At 33.2% G+C, this 18,463-nt stretch overlaps 1 protein-coding gene across 1 annotated transcript; it reads left to right on the top strand.

The window, feature by feature from the left end:
- The first annotated feature begins 2,058 nt into the window (after positions 1–2,058).
- Positions 2,059–7,862, top strand: LOC139887895 (putative 1-phosphatidylinositol-3-phosphate 5-kinase FAB1D). The gene is made up of 10 exons (XM_071870943.1): positions 2,059–2,318; positions 2,651–2,789; positions 2,901–3,221; positions 3,336–3,671; positions 4,229–4,569; positions 5,624–6,152; positions 6,812–7,069; positions 7,174–7,454; positions 7,564–7,576; positions 7,680–7,862. Exons 1-10 carry the CDS (start codon positions 2,059–2,061, stop codon positions 7,860–7,862), a joined length of 2,661 nt encoding a protein of 886 aa, XP_071727044.1.
- Positions 7,863–18,463: the final 10,601 nt, after the last annotated feature.

The raw sequence follows: 18,463 nt of genomic DNA, 5'->3' as shown, positions 1-18,463 counted from the left end.
TTTATTGGAATATAATGTTTTTTTTTCATGTAACAAAACAGAACTCGGATAGGTTAGACTAATTTGATATTGGGGACGATTTAAAAAAAAAAAATGCAGCGGTTATTATCCTATCCTCTTTATCTATCAACATATCAAGATTTTTTTTTTATGCGGGCTTATGAAACTGTAACTTGGGCCGCCATTTATTAATTGGGCTTAGACAACTCGTTGGGCTAAATGGATTCTAAATGGAAACGGGAACATATTCGGTCAAATAGATTCGAGTTATAAATTATGACAGAAAGAAGAAGTAGGGCAGGTGGCCTGGGAGACTTTGAGGTGAATGAGAGGTCGCAGGGTCGAACCCTTGCTGTGGCATTTTTTTTTATTGGAAGGTTTATTATTAAAGGCATCCAGCTGATTAATTAGGAGTTCAGGGAGAGAGAAACTGACAGGAAGGTTATATACTTTGGGTAGCAATTAAAATCAGGAAAAATGAATTGGATTGGATGGTGAAGGTGTTTGTGGGCGAGCGAGAGGTCTCGAGTTCGAGCCCTGTCTGGGGCAAATTCCTTTTAGGAAGCTTATTAAAGGGTTCGTGAATCCAAGGCCAGCCCTGCATTGTTCAGTTTCGTCATATGTATTTTTACTTCAAAATACAGTATGCGTGAGTTTCATTTGCCCTTTTACTCTTTACAGTTTTGGGCTGAGAATACATGCAAATGCTTTATTAACTGTTTTACAATATTTGTATGCGTGAGTTTCATTTGCCCTTTTACTCTTTACAGTTTTGGGCTGAGAATACATGCAAATGCTTTATTAACTGTTTTACAATATTTGTATGCGTGAGTTTCATTTGCCCTTTTACTCTTTACAGTTTTGGGCTGAGAATACATGCAAATGCTTTATTAACTGTTTTACAATATTTGTATGCGTGAGTTTCATTTGCTCCCTTTTTAAATGCTTTTGCAATATATATTTTTGGGACTGAGAATACATGCGCTGTTTTTATAACTGTTTTACGAAATAGACACAAATAATCGAAACTACATTCTATGGTTGAATTATCGAAATCGAATATGCCCCTTTTTATTAAGTCTGGTAATCTAAGAATTAGGGAACAGACACCCTAATTGACGCGAATCCTAAAGATAGATCTATCGGGCCCAACAAGCCCCATCCAAAGTACCGGATGCTTTAGTATTTCGAAATTTATATCATGTCCGAAGGAGGATCCCGGAATGATGGGGATATTCTTATATGCATATTGTTAATATCGGTTACCAGATGTTCAATCCATATGAACGATATTTTTGTCTCTATGCGCGGGACGTATGTTTATGAGAAATGGAAATATGAAATCTTGTGGTCTATTAAAAATTATGAAATGATTATTTATGTTAAACTAATGAACTCACCAACCTTTTGGTTGACACTTTAAAGCATGTTTATTCTCAGGTACGAAAGAAATCTTCCGCTGTGCATTTGCTCATTTTAGAGACATTACTTGGAGTCATTCATGACATATTTAAAAAGACATTGCATTCGAGTCGTTAAGTTCATCAAGATTATTATTAAGTCAAATATAGTAAGATATATTACTATGATAGGTTTTGCTATTGCTAGAGGTGTGGGGGCCCAGATTGTCTCTAGGCTCCCCACTAATTTTTTGTAAGTTTTAATACTTTTAAGTTTATAATAATAATAATAATAATAATAATAATAATAATATTATTATTATTATTATTATTAATAATAGCAGCAATAATATAATAATTAATAATAATAATAATAATAATAATAATAATAATACATATTTGTTTTAATTCACAATAAAGGATAAAGGATCACTGAATAAAAAGATTAAGGGGGTGAATTGTTACTTTCAGAAAAGATGAGATATCAAAAGTAAAAATTACTTTAATACTCCGTACAGTGTGATCTTCCCCAAATTCCATTTCAAGACCTACTACAATTCTCAAATAGGTTTTTAAGAAAACTCAAATGTGCAACGAGTGACCATATATTAAAGCCGACGCTGCGTGAATCGCATTTTTCTTCTCATTTTCTAAAGATATGAGTCGTCGTTATGATAAATTTGTCCATGGTGTACTTTCACCTGATGAAGACCAAGAGTTCTCTAATGTAGATCTTCTACGAGAAATTTATAATAAAAATGATGAGGTTATGAGAGGAAAGCTGAAGTCTCTTGTAGAAAACTGTGTTGATTCTTCTTGGGTGGAATTTGTTACAGAGCTATCGAGGAAAGCTGCTTCACTATTGAAATTGGGGAAAGAATTCATGATTAAATCTAGTTGTGGCAAGCCAGAAGAAAGGTTGTAGTCTCAAATCACATTTATTTATTTATTTATTTATTTATTTATTTATTTATTTATTTATTTATTTATTTATTGGCATAATTAGTTTCATAATCCTTCTTGTTATTTAAATCAAATGTAAATGTATAGTGTGTGATATATGAAACGATGCTAGCTTGGCATCTGTCGTGAACTTTTGCTCCTGATTTTAGGGAGCTCATCTTTGTACATTGTTTGAGAAATAAATTGACTGCTTTTCAAAAAAATTAGGTCTGTTGTTCTTTAATGTTTAATTCATATCAATTTACATTCATGTTCATATATATTTGGTTTGTTTGGGTATGTTGCAGTAAGGTTATCAAAGGGTTGGTGTTTGATGAGTATGTAGCTCACGAGGACATGCCAAAAACCCTCATAAAACCCAAGCTGCTATTGATCAAGGGTTCCCTCGAATGTTGGGGGTTGTCTTTTTTTCAGGTGCATTTTATTGTTTCTTTATTTAACCTAGAATTTAGTTTAATTTAATAAAGAAACACTTACTATTACTATATGTGCGAATCTAATAATGAATACTTACTGTTACCATATATGCTAAACCAGGAGGAAAATAAAGGAGGGTATGTTATCGAGACGACAGTTTTCGAGATGATAGAAAAGCTGAATCCAAGTGTTATCATGGTTGAGGGAAAAGTTTCCGATGAATTTCAGAAGTATATCCTTGAAAAACGGGCGATTTTAGTTAAGGAAGTAACACAACATCAATTGGAAATGGTTGCTCGTTTTACTGGCTCACCAATGTTGTCTTCAAAGAGTGTCCAAGAGTTGATGCAGTGTGAATCGTATAATCTTCAAGAAGATGCTGCTGGTAGAAGTCAGCCAAACAAGCCTCCATTGTATCTTGACCCGGGAATGGGCGTTACGGTTGGTTTCAGTTTTAATTGTTGTTTACTTTGTTTGGTACTACTACTACTACTACTACTACAAAACTTGTTCATTTAAATGTTAATGACCCTTTAAATGTTAACTGTTAAACAGATTTTGCTAAAAGGATCCGACAGTAATGAACTTGAGAGAGTTAAATGTGCTCTCGAGTATGCAACCATGCTTGCATATCATTTAAGATGTGAAATTCCTTTCTATATTAATCATCAAGTTGCAACCACCTCTGCTACAGCTGCCCCCAATGAAATTGAGTCATACGACCCACTTGTTCTCAAAGAGATTTTGGATACTCAAACTTTATTAGTGTTAAGCTCAAGATTTAACGTGATTAAACGGAAAACTTGTCAACAAAGTATTTCCCGCATCAAATTCTATAGCCGTTCTGATGTTCCACTTGGAATTTTTTTGAAGGATAACTTACTCCATCAGGTTATTTCATTACTTTGATATGATCTTTGTTTTTTATCTTGTAATATAATATAATGCTATGCTATTGTTTGTATCTTTGTTTTAGCTCACCTTCTTAATACATTTCATGTTATTACTCATTAGAAGTTTCTTCCTGCTCAATTACTTTTTAAGTAGTAGAAAAAAATAGTAGGCTCGGTCACAAGCTTAGCTAATAGGTGGTTTGTCGCATGGTTTAAGCCGATCAGACTGACTGAGTTGTGCCTACCACCCACCGAAGTCACAAACATCATCTTTTTTATTTTTAGCCTTGTTTTCTTTCATAATAATTAAACAAGTCAGAAAGCTAGAACATGTTATATAAGTGTTTGAGCATTTGTCCTTTCATTCAATTAGGAGGGTGGGTTTGAACTTTATTAGCTTGATATTGATGTTTTGGACAGTAGGTATTATCTACATATATCTCTGACCAGCCATTTTCAAACACATGTGTCATTATGATGCTATGCATGCTTGCTTGATGAACTTGTAATTAATTGGCACTAAAAGTTATGAGTTGTGATCTTATATATACGCAGAACGTGGTTGCGTGTGGAAGCTGTAATGAAGGACCCGAAACTCATCTTTATTGCTATAGACATCACAATAAGGAAATCACAATTCAAGTAAAGAGTCTTCATCCAGAAATGCTATTGCCCGGTCAAGATGAAGGAAATCTTTGGATGTGGACTGGTTGTGACCAATGTGTAACCGGAAGTTTAAAGTTTAGCAAACGTGTATCACTTTCAGATACTGCACGCAGTTTATCATTTGGGAAGTTTCTAGAACTGGGATTCTCAAACCAGTCATCATGGCAAGTACCATTATCTGGTTCTGGTGTTTGTGACCATTCCTCCAACTACTTGGTCTACTTTTTTGGGTATTCCCTTCAAACCCCTACTTATTACAGTATGTCTGTTTTTGAGCTGCTGTTTAATTACTTGTGAAAGGTTTAATTCGTATTCATGTTATGTTATCTGTAATTATATTATTATTAAGTAGTACAGAGTATTACTCTTATCTAGTCCATATCATATATACTTGTGTTGATCCTGTTCTGTTGTCGTTATATTTATTATATACACTGTATATTTCTGGACTAGCTGGCAAAATCATACTGTCAAAAGTTCTTTCGACTACCGGTGCAAGTTCAAGCCACGTGGTACCCTTTTTTATTATACCGGTTTTTGTAAATATTCATTTATTTATACTGATATTGTAAATACCTTGAGTTTGTATGGAATTGTATTTTATTATTTTATTATCTATAGGAACCTTACTGTTTATAAGATTTATGTTTAGTAACCTTCAATAAAATATTGAAACAATAAGTAAGGTTGTAACATTATCCCAACTGTTATGTTATTGATATTGAAACAATAAGTAAGGTTGTAACATTATCTCAACTGTTATGTTATTGTTATGTATTATCGTTATTTTTTCTTTATGTTACTGTAGATGTAAATATTTTGCTACAACAATAATGTTACTTTACTATGTCAACTAGTTATATTCCATTTAAATCCGGACCAAAGCGCGAAGATTCATAATCCTCGCTTTACCTAAATGCGAAACAGGCCAAATAAGGTGTGTGGATTGTTGGTTGTTGTCATAAGTAAGGATATGAAAAAAAGTTATCATTGTTAAATTTGAGGTGGTAAATTGTGTGGGTTGAAACAACACTCTTCTAATGTTGCAGGTTTTACTGTAAGCAATTGGAGTTTCAAGTATGGACCACACAATTGTAATTTAGTAGAAACATATACCTTGATACTTAATTGACTACCAGTTTCCCTTGTAGCCGATTTATTACTTTATTACATTATCCTATTGACCATGCTGACCTTGCCATTTGTAATTAAAAGTAACTAGTTGACTCGTCTTTGAAACCTAGATACTATTTGACTGATAACACGATTTTGTGAAATTTGCAGATTAGGATCTAAGGTTGCAATTCTTAGATCCTCTACAGTAGCTAATGTTGATTATTCAGTGGCTTTGCCACCTTGGAAGGTCAATTCAATGGTAGAATCACTGACGGGAGAAAATGCTGATGAACATAACGTGTGTACTCTGATTGCACGTGCGTTGGAATCTATGAAATGTGATGCTCATTCCTTTGAGTCTTCTTCTCAACCCGATCGAGTGATTTCTTTGAGCACATCAAATTCAGTAGGTCTTCTATTTCATGAAGACTTCTTGGATCTTCGTGACCAATTTTGTGGTTTATCGGAATCAGACTTTATTGCTTCCTTAAGACGTTGCGAGAATTGGGACGCGAAAGGGGGGAAAAGTAAAGCGTTTTTTGCCAAGACTCTTGATGGCCGGTTTATTGTTAAAGAAATCCAGACCACCGAGTTTATTTCGTTCATTAAATTTGGTTCTAGATATTTCAAATATCTGAACGAATCCTATAATTCTAGAAAGAATTCATGCCTGGCTAAAATACTAGGCATTTATCAGGTTCCTTATTTTTCTTTTCTTTTTTTGTTCATTCTTTTTATAACTGAATGGATGGATGGATTTTCTTAAAGATGATAGTGTTAGGCTTCATTATGCCTGGCAAACCGGTCAGGTTGGGTCGATTTGGGTAATAGGTCAAAATAGTTGTGGGTTGAAATGAGTCATAGGTCAAACGGGTTAATTTTTTTAAACAAGTCTAAATGGGTAAAGTTGAATTGATTTAGGTAAGGTCACAAGTCAATTGGGTCATACGGGTTACATCATTTTTTTTCACACACTACATTAATATAGTTATTATTATTTATTATATATGCATAAAAAGTATTATTAATATACATAATAAATGTGTCTTCATAAATTTTTGGCGTATGAAACTTATTATGCTCGACCTATTTGACACATTCACAAAATCCATTAGACCTATTTCTATTTATTGATCTTAGAGTATTGACCCGAAAACTTGATCTAATTGACCCAAATTTGATCTTTGAGCATTGATCCGAAAGCTTGATTGACCCAAATTTGAGAGTGAGTCTCAATTGCCATGAATAGGCATTATGTAACTTTTGATAGGTTAACGGGTTGAAATGACCACACCTTATCTTTTTTGAAGTTATCCTATATATTATGCAAGATCTATATAAAATAAATGGTTGCAGGTGATGAATAAAGAAAGGAGGGAAACACGTAATCTGATGATTATGGAGAATGTTATGTACGGAAGGAATGTTGCTAAACAATACGACCTGAAAGGAAACTTGTACAATCGTTATAATGCACCTGCTGCAGATGGTCAAGGAGATGTTGGCTTGGATCAAAATTTTGTTAATGACATGGATGCTAACCCTTTATATGTAACTACAAAAGCAAAGGACATCTTGGAACGGGCCATACGGAGAGACACTGCCTTTCTTAAGGTATGACAGGCAATTACACGCATTACTAATACATACACCATGTTTAGTATAATTATTTTTTCAAGGAACTTGCATGTACTTTTTTAATATTTTTTGTGTTTCAGTCAATTGATGTGATGGATTATTCCTTGTTGGTGGGAGTGGATACAGAGCAAAAGAAGTTTGTTTGTGGCATAATTGATTATCTAAGACAATATACTTGGGACAAGAAAGCTGAGAACCAGTACAAGTCTCTAGTTGCTCCTAGGGGCCAATCACCAACCGTAATTCCTCCAAAAGAATACAAAAAACGACTCAGAAAGTTCGTCGACACCAACTTTCTCTCTGTTCCAAATGACTGGTGCTTTCAAAGACCTGGTAAGCGTTGCAAGCTCTGTTGTGACTTGTGAGATTCTCGATTCGAAATCAAAATCAAAATAAAGCTATAAACCTATTACTATCCTGAAGGTTGTCCTAGACAATTTTGTTTGAATTTCTTGGTAAAATGCATATAGATGCATATACTGTGTGAGCATTTTGCACTTGATGGCAGAAGAAAGTTTTGGAATTTAACACTCACAATTTCCTCATTTATGTTAGTTTAATGTCATATTCGTATCTGAATATGAAGCTGATTGCAATAATTAATTGCAAATTTGAACATGATCATGCTGCGGTAATAAGCTGCAACAATGATCATGATCCGGTTGATCATGACCCGATAATAATAAACTGCAATAGCGATCACGATCCGGATGATCATGACCCGACAATAATAAACTGCAATAGCGATCACAATCCGGATGGATCATGACCCAACAATAATAACTGCAATAGCGATCATGATCGGCTGATCACACAACGGAAATAAACAACAATAATGGTCATGACCCGATAATGATCATGACCAGACAATAATAACCTGCAATAGCGATCACATGGATCATGACCCAACAATTATAACTGATCATGATCAGGCTGATCAAAACCAGGAGATAGTAAACTACAATAATGGTCATGACCCGGTAATAATAAACTGCAATAATGATCATGACCAAGATGATCATGACCCGACAATAATAAACTGCAATAGCGATCACGATCCGGAAGATCATGACCCGGCAATAGCAAACTGCAATAGCAATCACAATCCGGCTGATCATGACCCAACAATAATAACCTGCAATAGCGATCATGATCCGGCTGATCACAACACGGAAATAGTAAACAACAATAATGATCATGATCTGGCTGATCATGATCATAACCCGACAATAATAATCATGATCCAGCCCTAATAATCAGCCATGATTATCAACTTACAGCATATACTTCATACATTTACATTTATTTAATCACATAACAAGTCTATAAGCTCACAATTACGTACATGTCTCACACAGTCGCATGTACTTCGCATACTTTCACATACTTAAAGCTTTATTAACATTAACATCATGATTAACCCATAATAATCAAAATGACACAAAACTTTAGCTGGATATAGCTTACTTTCTACCGACAACATAATTGTCTTCTACGAAAATTAAAAATGACTAATAGTAATAGTGGCTACCACTCAACTAAATTCCTAAATATCATGTAAGCACATATCTCTACACCAGGCTAATCCATCCTATAAACAGCTTACTACTATTACATATATCCGACTCGTTAAGTAAGCAAATAAGTATATAGTCGACCATATCATAAAATAACATGTATATAAGTATAAATATAATATAAATAATAATAAGAAATAACAATAAACGCAGTTAACGGCTTGATCATATCAAATCTATTATATAATTGCAATCCGATTTCATATGACCCGGTTATCCATTTAAAATCTATATACTCACCAAATGATTCTGCAGTTGGGAATCCACACCCGCTTCCTTCTCGGCACTTAGCACCTAAACAATTATCATTTTAACAACTTAACAATGTGCTAATAATCAAACTTCAGCTCATACTTTATAAATTAATCTATTTCACGAATTTATCACTAACACCATTTTCTTACTTAGTGAATTTTTATCACAACTATATCAAATCAGCTTTATTACGTCCAGATGAATCTGTTTAACTCACCAAAATCATATGTTAAAATCCTTTTATCCAATTTCACATTTTTCACCGTCAAGTTTAAAATTTTAATTGTTTCTACAAGCCCTGTAACATCATTTAAATCTCAACCTTTCAAATTCCATAATTCTTAAATACCTCAAAAAAATACCAACGGGTTGAATCCGACTTAGAATTATGGAATAGACTTGAAAGTTCGATCCAACTGATCTTAGATTTCTTTCACCTGAGAGTAAAAAAAAAAAAAAGAATAAATCATAAACCCACGGATGTATAAAACAAAATCATATAAAAATATATATAACAATTTTAAAATGGATATTCAGAACTCTTAAATATTATAAAACCGTTGACATGGAGATATTGTCACAAACATAACCTTGATTTGCATATCATCGTTACCAAAAATTAACATCAGCCTTCATATGCATATCTTCGTCACCTCGTTCGTTGTAAAACAAAAAAAAAATACGAAAGATTTAGATCAAAATTGTTGAAAAACAAAGAACAAAAAATACTAAAGATTTAGATCTAGATCTATAGAAAGAAAAACAAAAACAGTTGTAAATAGTAAATAAATACAAATAAAAAAAATAGATCAAGGAGAGATTTCAGAAACATAACCTCGATTTGCATATCATCGTTATCGCCGTTAACTAAAATTAAACTAGCATAAAAATATCCAAAATTTGACATCAGCCCTTGCAAATCTTCGTTATATCAATTGTTGTAAAAACAAAAAAAAAAAAAAAAATGCTATCTATTAAAGATTTCGTTATCTCATTCGCATACCTTTTGTTATTTCATTTTTTGTTGTAAAACAAAAAACAAAAACAAAAAATACAGAAGATTTAGATCTAGATCTTGATCTAGAACAAGAGATTGATGCAGAGAAGGTAGCGAGTTATTTTGATTAACAGCGAGACGCAGAGTAGGTAGAGAAGAGATGAAGAGAAGAGGATGAGATGAAGAGAGTAAGGGTTATTATTCTGAGATGAAGTTAGATCTAGGTTTGACTTTTTGTTCTGAAGTGGAACTGTACTTCCTCTTACTCTTTAGATTAGGGCCCGTTATCTAATCTAATAAAAATATAAAGTAATAGGCCCATAATTTTTACGCTACTGGACTCTGGAGTATTTATCTAGTTCGGATATTTGGGTCGCACATCCGAATATTTTGAAAAGTTGATCCGATATCCAAATTAAAAATACCGGATATTCCATATTGCAGATTTGCAGATATCCGAATCTGCAAAGAAAATTAGAACCATCTGCATACCCGGTTGATCAAGCTAAAATTGATTTGAGTACAGAATAATAACCCTTACTCTCGACTTAGCAATCTCGGTTAGAGTTACCGGGTCGAAGGGGTCATTGTGATTGTTTATCTTTTTTCAGAGCCTTCAAGTAACGATGTACGCATGGTCCGTCCCGAGAATTTAAAGGCCTAGAGCGAGACCAAAAAAAGGCCTTTTTTCCGACGAATGATATAAACTACTTTAAAAACGAAAACTAATGTCAAATGAATAAACATAAAAAATACTACTATACAATAGCATTAAAAATACATAACATAATAGCTAACAAATGATTTTTGAACATATACTCACCTGATAAATGTTTAGGAGCTATCCCTAATCATATTCACCAAAATCAATTACCAATTAACCACAAAACAATACTTGTGTCTATCTTAAATGTTATCTCTCTTATCTATAATAAGAACGTAATTATGACATCATTAGGTTAAAGCTCAGCCCTTTGATCTGTTTTCTTAATTCTAATCTTATCTGTTTAAATAGCTAATGTCATCATTTAGGATTCCAATCGGTGGTTACAGAACCTAATTACCCCGTTACCCTTTTTTCCCTAATTCAAAAACTAGAAACCGTAATCCCCATTCATCGTTCAATTTCATCTTAAAAACTTAAAACCGTCATATCCATTAACCGCATTAAAAATCCCCTTATTCTCATTCCATTCCTGTTAATTTGATTTAATGGGAACATTCAATTGTTGTTATCAGATCTGAATACGTTTTGATGTTAATCGGCGACATCCATATCATAATGAGATCCATATCATAGTGATCAATTGATTTATACGTTCAGCCATATCAGGTTTGATTTTTATTTTTTTTATATTCATATTAAGTTGTTTTTAATACTTATATATATTAATGTGTGTCGGCTAGTTTTTGACTTTTTTTTTTTATGAATATATGGTTGATCAAAGTGGGAACCGAATTGGAAGAACATGGTTGAAGGTTGAAAGTTGAAAGGATAAAAAAAAATAAGAAAAACAAGTGAGGTAATGAGTCTGCTAATAAAGTTCAAATGATGTTTGTTTTTCTTTTTTTTTTGTTCAAATAATGTTTCTTTTAGCAATTAATGGCCTAAAGGAAAACCCCAAAAAAAAAAAATGCCGGTGGCTTTTGAATTGGAAATTTCGAACAGCATGGAAACGCCACATATGCAGGCTCGTCTCCTTTTTAAACTTCATCATAAAATATAAAATTTTATTCTCTTGGTCGGCCATTCCAGTTCCTATTATACACCACTTGCATATCCCTTTTATTTAAAACGTTGTATATAAAATTCCTAATATCCATGATTACCAAACTCTAAAGTGTGTACCTATACCACTCGTTTCACTTCCATATTCCTAATCATTTATAGTTTCATTAAAGGAACAAAAAGATCCGTAATATGTGTTTGTTGTGTATAACGAATAGGAACCGTAATATAAATGTTCACGGCTCATGGCCATCTAAAACCCAAGTTAAATAAAGTGGAACTTAAATGATTCGGTACCCATTTCCATAGGATGAGAGCGTGTATCTTTTTCTTATCTGGCTCCACAACTTGTTTTAAAATTGCATTCACTAATGGATTGTGGGGTTTATGTGTGTGATGGTGTCGGCCACAAAGGCAAAGCAAAAAAAAAAAAAATTACGCCATAATGGTATATATCATCCATTAACTTTAATATCTATCTATCACCTTATTAAAATAGACTAACATATGTTGTAGGCTTTGCAAATGGATTTGTTTGGTTCGGTGGTGGTGTTACCGAAAGTAAAGAGAGATAGTGAGAGAAAGAGAAAAAGAGAAAAGTGGTGGTAGTGTATGGTGGTTGTCTAGATATTGAAGGTGGTGGCGGTTTGCTTGAGATATCAAGGGTGGTGTTGGGAGTCTCGGTTGCAGCAGAAATTCGAAACAGGAACCAAAAATAAAAGGTGGTAGTTTAAAGAGATAAAGAGGGTGGTGATTACATGATGGTGGTGGCGGCTCTCAACGGTTGTGGTTTGTGTTTCTCGTTGTTGGTTTTTACAGAAGAGCAAAGTGATGGATTGTTTTATAGCAGTGAAGAGTTCGATAGATATATTCGAGCCAGGAAGGAACAAACAAAAATATATAAAGCAGAAAGTGAAGTGTAACAGCTTCGTACGATATATACAGCACAAGATTCGATTACAGTTTGTTTCGTAGCTTTGATTGGGTCGACAGAAGAATCAATCGGGTACATATAAAAAATATATATATAAGTTGAATAAATTTGACTGTTTGATATGTAACAAAATTTTGTTTTGTAATGTGAATTGATCGCGACGTGTAACAAATTCGTACACTTATTTGATATTTATTTCTAACAGATTTTGTTATATAGTTTGGAAGCAGTCGACCAGAAGAATCAATCAAGAAGAAAAAGAATAGAAAGTCTAAAATTTGTTGTCCACTTGGGTACATTTATTAATATTGTACAGCATTTTTCAAATTTCAAGTGGAAGTAGTTACAAAAGGTATGGCCGACAACTTTAAATAGACAACACCCATTTGAAGATCCTTTTGAGCTGTACCACTTTTCTTTATTGGAATATAATGTTTTTTTTTTTTTTTCATGTAACAAAACAGAACTCGGATAGGTTAGACTAATTTGATATTGGGGACGATTTAAAAAAAAAAATGCAGCGGTTATTATCCTATCCTCTTTATCTATCAACATATCAAGATTTTTTTTTTATGCGGGCTTATGAAACTGTAACTTGGGCCGCCATTTATTAATTGGGCTTAGACAACTCTTTGGGCTAAATGGATTCTAAATGGAAACGGGAACATATTCGGTCAAATAGATTCGAGTTATAAATTATGACAGAAAGAAGAAGTAGGGCAGGTGGCCTGGGAGACTTTGAGGTGAATGAGAGGGCGCAGGGTCGAACCCTTGCTGTGGCATTTTTTTTTTATTGGAAGGTTTATTATTAAAGGCATCCAGCTGATTAATTAGGAGTTCAGGGAGAGAGAAACTGACAGGAATGTTATATACTTTGGGTAGCAATTAAAATCAGGAAAAACGAATTGGATTGGATGGTGAAGGTGTTTGTGGGTGTAACGACCCGTCAAAATCGCTATTGACGCGGCACGTTAATCATTGATTCCACAGTGAGGTTTTGACCTCTATATGATACGTTTTGATAAAATATTGCATTCATTAAAATAAGTGACTTTCTAAACATAGAAAGTTATAAACATGTGGACGAGTGCTTAGGTATTAGCAAAACCCCGAAATACGTAAGTCTTTAATTTACAGGTTGACATCACAGTCCAATTATTTATTACACAACGCAGTTTTATTTTGAATGCAATAAACTTTGTACAAAGCATGAGAGACTCCATGCAGGCAACAAGCACATCACAGCGGAAGCATTCTAAGGACCTGAGAATAAAATATGCTAAAAAGTCAACACGAATGTTGGTGAGTTATAGGTTTAATTGCTCGAGTCATAAACATATATAAAGATAGACCACAAGGTTTCATCAAAAGTTTATCAATAGATTCTACGTAACAGAGCACCCTGGTAACTAAACTTAACGCTATAGTGATAATTACCCCATTCGTTTTAATACGCGCAAACCAACGTGTCTTAAACTCAAATAACATACGTCCGTTAAAAGGCTAGCGCTCTAGCTCGGACGGGGATGTCAAGCCCTATGGATCCATATACAATTATTCGTGTAGTGACCCGAACTTTTCCATGTTTATATATATTAATTGAGATTGATATTTACATGATTAAATGTTTCCAACATGTTAAGCAATCAAACTTGTTAAGACTTGATTAATTGAAATAGGTTTCATATAGACAATTGACCACCCAAGTTGACCGGTGATTCACGAACGTTAAAACTTGTAAAAACTATATGATGACATATATATGGTTATATATATAGTTAACATGATATTATGATATGTAAACATATCATTAAGTATATTAACAATGAACTACATATGTAAAAACAAGACTACTAACTTAATGATTTTGAAACGAGACATATATGTAACGATTATCGTTGTAACGACATTTAATGTATATATATCATATTAAGAGATATTCGTACATCATAATATCATGATAATATAATAATTTAAAATCTCTTTTGATATTATAAACATTGGGTTAACAACATTTAACAAGATCGTTAACCTAAAGGTTTCAAAACAACATTTACATGTAACGACTAACGATGACTTAACGACTCAGTTAAAATGTATATACATGTAGTGTTTTAATATGTATTCATACACTTTTGAAAGACTTCAAGACACTTATCAAAATACTTCTACTTAACAAAAATGCTTACAATTACATCCTCGTTCAGTTTCATCAACAATTCTACTCGTATGCACCCGTATTCGTACTCGTACAATACACAGCTTTTAGATGTATGTACTATTGGTATATACACTCCAATGATCAGCTCTTAGCAGCCCATGTGAGTCACCTAACACATGTGGGAACCATCATTTGGCAACTAGCATGAAATATCTCATAAAATTACAAAAATATGAGTAATCATTCATGACTTATTTACATGAAAACAAAATTACATATCCTTTATATCTAATCCATACACCAACGACCAAAAACACCTACAAACACTTTCATTCTTCAATTTTCTTCATCTAATTGATCTCTCTCAAGTTCTATCTTCAAGTTCTAAGTGTTCTTCATAAATTTCAAAAGTTCTAGTTTCATAAAATCAAGAATACTTTCAAGATTGCTAGCTCACTTCCAATCTTGTAAGGTGATCATCCAACCTCAAGAAATCTTTGTTTCTTACAGTAGGTTATCATTCTAATACAAGGTAATAATCATATTCAAACTTTGGTTCAATTTCTATAACTATAACAATCTTATTTCAAGTGATGATCTTACTTGAACTTGTTTTCGTGTCATGATTTTGCTTCAAGAACTTTGAGCCATCCAAGGATCCATTGAAGCTAGATCCATTTTTCTCTTTTCCAGTAGGTTCATCCAAGGAACTTAAGGTAGTAATGATGTTCATAACATCATTCGATTCATACATATAAAGCTATCTTATTCGAAGGTTTAAACTTGTAATCACTAGAACATAGTTTAGTTAATTCTAAACTTGTTCGCAAACAAAAGTTAATCCTTCTAACTTGACTTTTAAAATCAACTAAACACATGTTCTATATCTATATGATATGCTAACTTAATGATTTAAAACCTGGAAACACGAAAAACACCGTAAAACCGGATTTACGCCGTCGTAGTAACACCGCGGGCTGTTTTGGGTTAGTTAATTAAAAACTATGATAAACTTTGATTTAAAAGTTGTTATTCTGAGAAAATGATTTTTATTATGAACATGAAACTATATCCAAAAATTATGGTTAAACTCAAAGTGGAAGTATGTTTTCTAAAATGGTCATCTAGACGTCGTTCTTTCGACTGAAATGACTACCTTTACAAAAACGACTTGTAACTTATTTTTCCGACTATAAACCTATACTTTTTCTGTTTAGATTCATAAAATAGAGTTCAATATGAAACCATAGCAATTTGATTCACTCAAAACGGATTTAAAATGAAGAAGTTATGGGTAAAACAAGATTGGATAATTTTTCTCATTTTAGCTACGTGAAAATTGGTAACAAATCTATTCCAACCATAACTTAATCAACTTGTATTGTATATTATGTAATCTTGAGATACCATAGACACGTATACAATGTTTCGACCTATCATGTCGACACATCTATATATATTTCGGAACAACCATAGACACTCTATATGTGAATGTTGGAGTTAGCTATACAGGGTTGAGGTTGATTCCAAAATATATATAGTTTGAGTTGTGATCAATACTGAGATACGTATACACTGGGTCGTGGATTGATTCAAGATAATATTTATCGATTTATTTCTGTACATCTAACTGTGGACAACTAGTTGTAGGTTACTAACGAGGACAGCTGACTTAATAAACTTAAAACATCAAAATATATTAAAAGTGTTGTAAATATATTTTGAACATACTTTGATATATATGTATATATTGTTATAGGTTCGTGAATCAACCAGTGGCCAAGTCTTACTTCCCGACGAAGTAAAAATCTGTGAAAGTGAGTTATAGTCCCACTTTTAAAATCTAATATTTTTGGGATGAGAATACATGCAGGTTTTATAAATGATTTACAAAATAGACACAAGTACGTGAAACTACATTCTATGGTTGAATTATCGAAATCGAATATGCCCCTTTTTATTAAGTCTGGTAATCTGAGAATTAGGGAACAGACACCCTAATTGACGCGAATCCTAAAGATAGATCTATTGGGCCTAACAAACCCCATCCAAAGTACCGGATGCTTTAGTACTTCGAAATTTATATCATATCCGAAGGGTGTCCCGGAATGATGGGGATATTCTTATATATGCATCTTGTTAATGTCGGTTACCAGGTGTTCACCATATGAATGATTTTTATCTCTATGTATGGGATGTGTATTGAAATATGAAATCTTGTGGTCTATTGTTACGATTTGATATATATAGGTTAAACCTATAACTCACCAACATTTTTGTTGACGTTTAAAGCATGTTTATTCTCAGGTGAATATTAAGAGCTTCCGCTGTTGCATACTAAAATAAGGACAAGATTTGGAGTCCATATTTGTATGATATTGTGTAAAAACTGCATTCAAGAAACTGATTTCGATGTAACATATTTGTATTGTAAACCATTATGTAATGGTCGTGTGTAAACAGGATATTTTAGATTATCATTATTTGATAATCTACGTAAAGCTTTTTAAACCTTTATTTATGAAATAAAGGTTATGGTTTGTTTTAAAAATGAATGCAGTCTTTGAAAAACGTCTCATATAGAGGTCAAAACCTCGCAACGAAATCAATTAATATGGAACGTTTTTATTCAATAAGAACGGGACATTTCAGTTGGTATCCGAGCGTTGGTCTTAGAGAACCAGAATTTTGCATTAGTGTGTCTTATCGAGTTTGTTAGGATGCATTAGTGAGTCTGGACTTTGACCGTGTTTACTTGAAAAATGATTGCTTAACAAATTTTGTTGGAAACTATATATTTTTAACATGTGAATATTATGTGATATATTAATCTCTTAACGCGTTTGATATTATGTGATAGATGTCTACCTCTAGAACAAGTCCCATTGACTCACCTAATAATAATGAAGAGTCAAATGTAAATTGGAATGATTCGTGGACTGATTCACAAGTTCCCGAAGAGGAACCGGAAGAAGAGTCGGAACCGGAAGAAGAATCGGAACCGGAAGAAGAATCGGAACCGGATGAAGAAATAGAACCGGTGGGGGAAATAATAAAACGGTTAAGTAAAAGAAAATCCTCAACCAACCAACCAAGGTTAATTATGGTCAATGGTGTTTCCGCCAAGGAAGCAAAATATTGGGAGGATTACCAATTCTCCGATGAATCGGATTCCGACGAGAATTCCGATGATGTTATAGAAATTACCCCAACTGAATTTAAAAAAAGCAAAAGAAAATAATAAGGGAAAGGGCATAAAAATAGAGAAATCTAATTCCAACCCCGATGAACTTTATATGTATCGTCAACCCCCGAAGTCCTTAAGTTGTAACAATGACCCGGGAACCTCTAAACCACCAGGTTTTTCTAAACCAATGTGGACAACGACGGCTCGTATTAGGGGAACATCATATATCCCTAGAAACTTGGCAAAACGAACCAAAACCGAAGAAGAAGAAACGAGCGAGTCGGAATAAGATAGTTGTATTCGTGTGGTGTAATATATGTAATATAGTGTTCTTATGCTTTATGATATATGTAAAAATTGCTTGTATTAATAAGTATTTTTTTATGAATCTAACTCTTGTCTATTTTACAGTTTAAAAACACAAAATGGATAGACAACCCAATATTTTAAGAGACCTACCCGGAGACATGATTGATGAAATCTTGTCTAGAGTCGGCCAGAATTCCTCGGCACAACTATTTAAGGCGAGA

Source organism: Rutidosis leptorrhynchoides, chromosome 2 (assembly GCF_046630445.1).
Source record: "Rutidosis leptorrhynchoides isolate AG116_Rl617_1_P2 chromosome 2, CSIRO_AGI_Rlap_v1, whole genome shotgun sequence".
Taxonomy (NCBI): Eukaryota; Viridiplantae; Streptophyta; class Magnoliopsida; order Asterales; family Asteraceae; genus Rutidosis; species Rutidosis leptorrhynchoides.
The sequence above is the reverse complement of the archived record's forward strand: the minus strand, read 5'-3'. Positions and strand labels throughout refer to the sequence as shown.

What these genes read in the sequence shown, in the direction of transcription:
- LOC139887895 (XM_071870943.1), top strand. Translation starts at nt 2,059, where the DNA reads ATGAGTCGTCGTTATGATAAATTTGTCCATGGTGTACTTTCACCTGAT. An exon ending in TGTGGCAAGCCAGAAGAAAG is followed by an intron (nt 2,319 to 2,650) that starts GTTGTAGTCTCA and finishes GGTATGTTGCAG; the next exon opens with TAAGGTTATCAAAGGGTTGG. An exon ending in ACCCGGGAATGGGCGTTACG is followed by an intron (nt 3,222 to 3,335) that starts GTTGGTTTCAGT and finishes ACTGTTAAACAG; the next exon opens with ATTTTGCTAAAAGGATCCGA.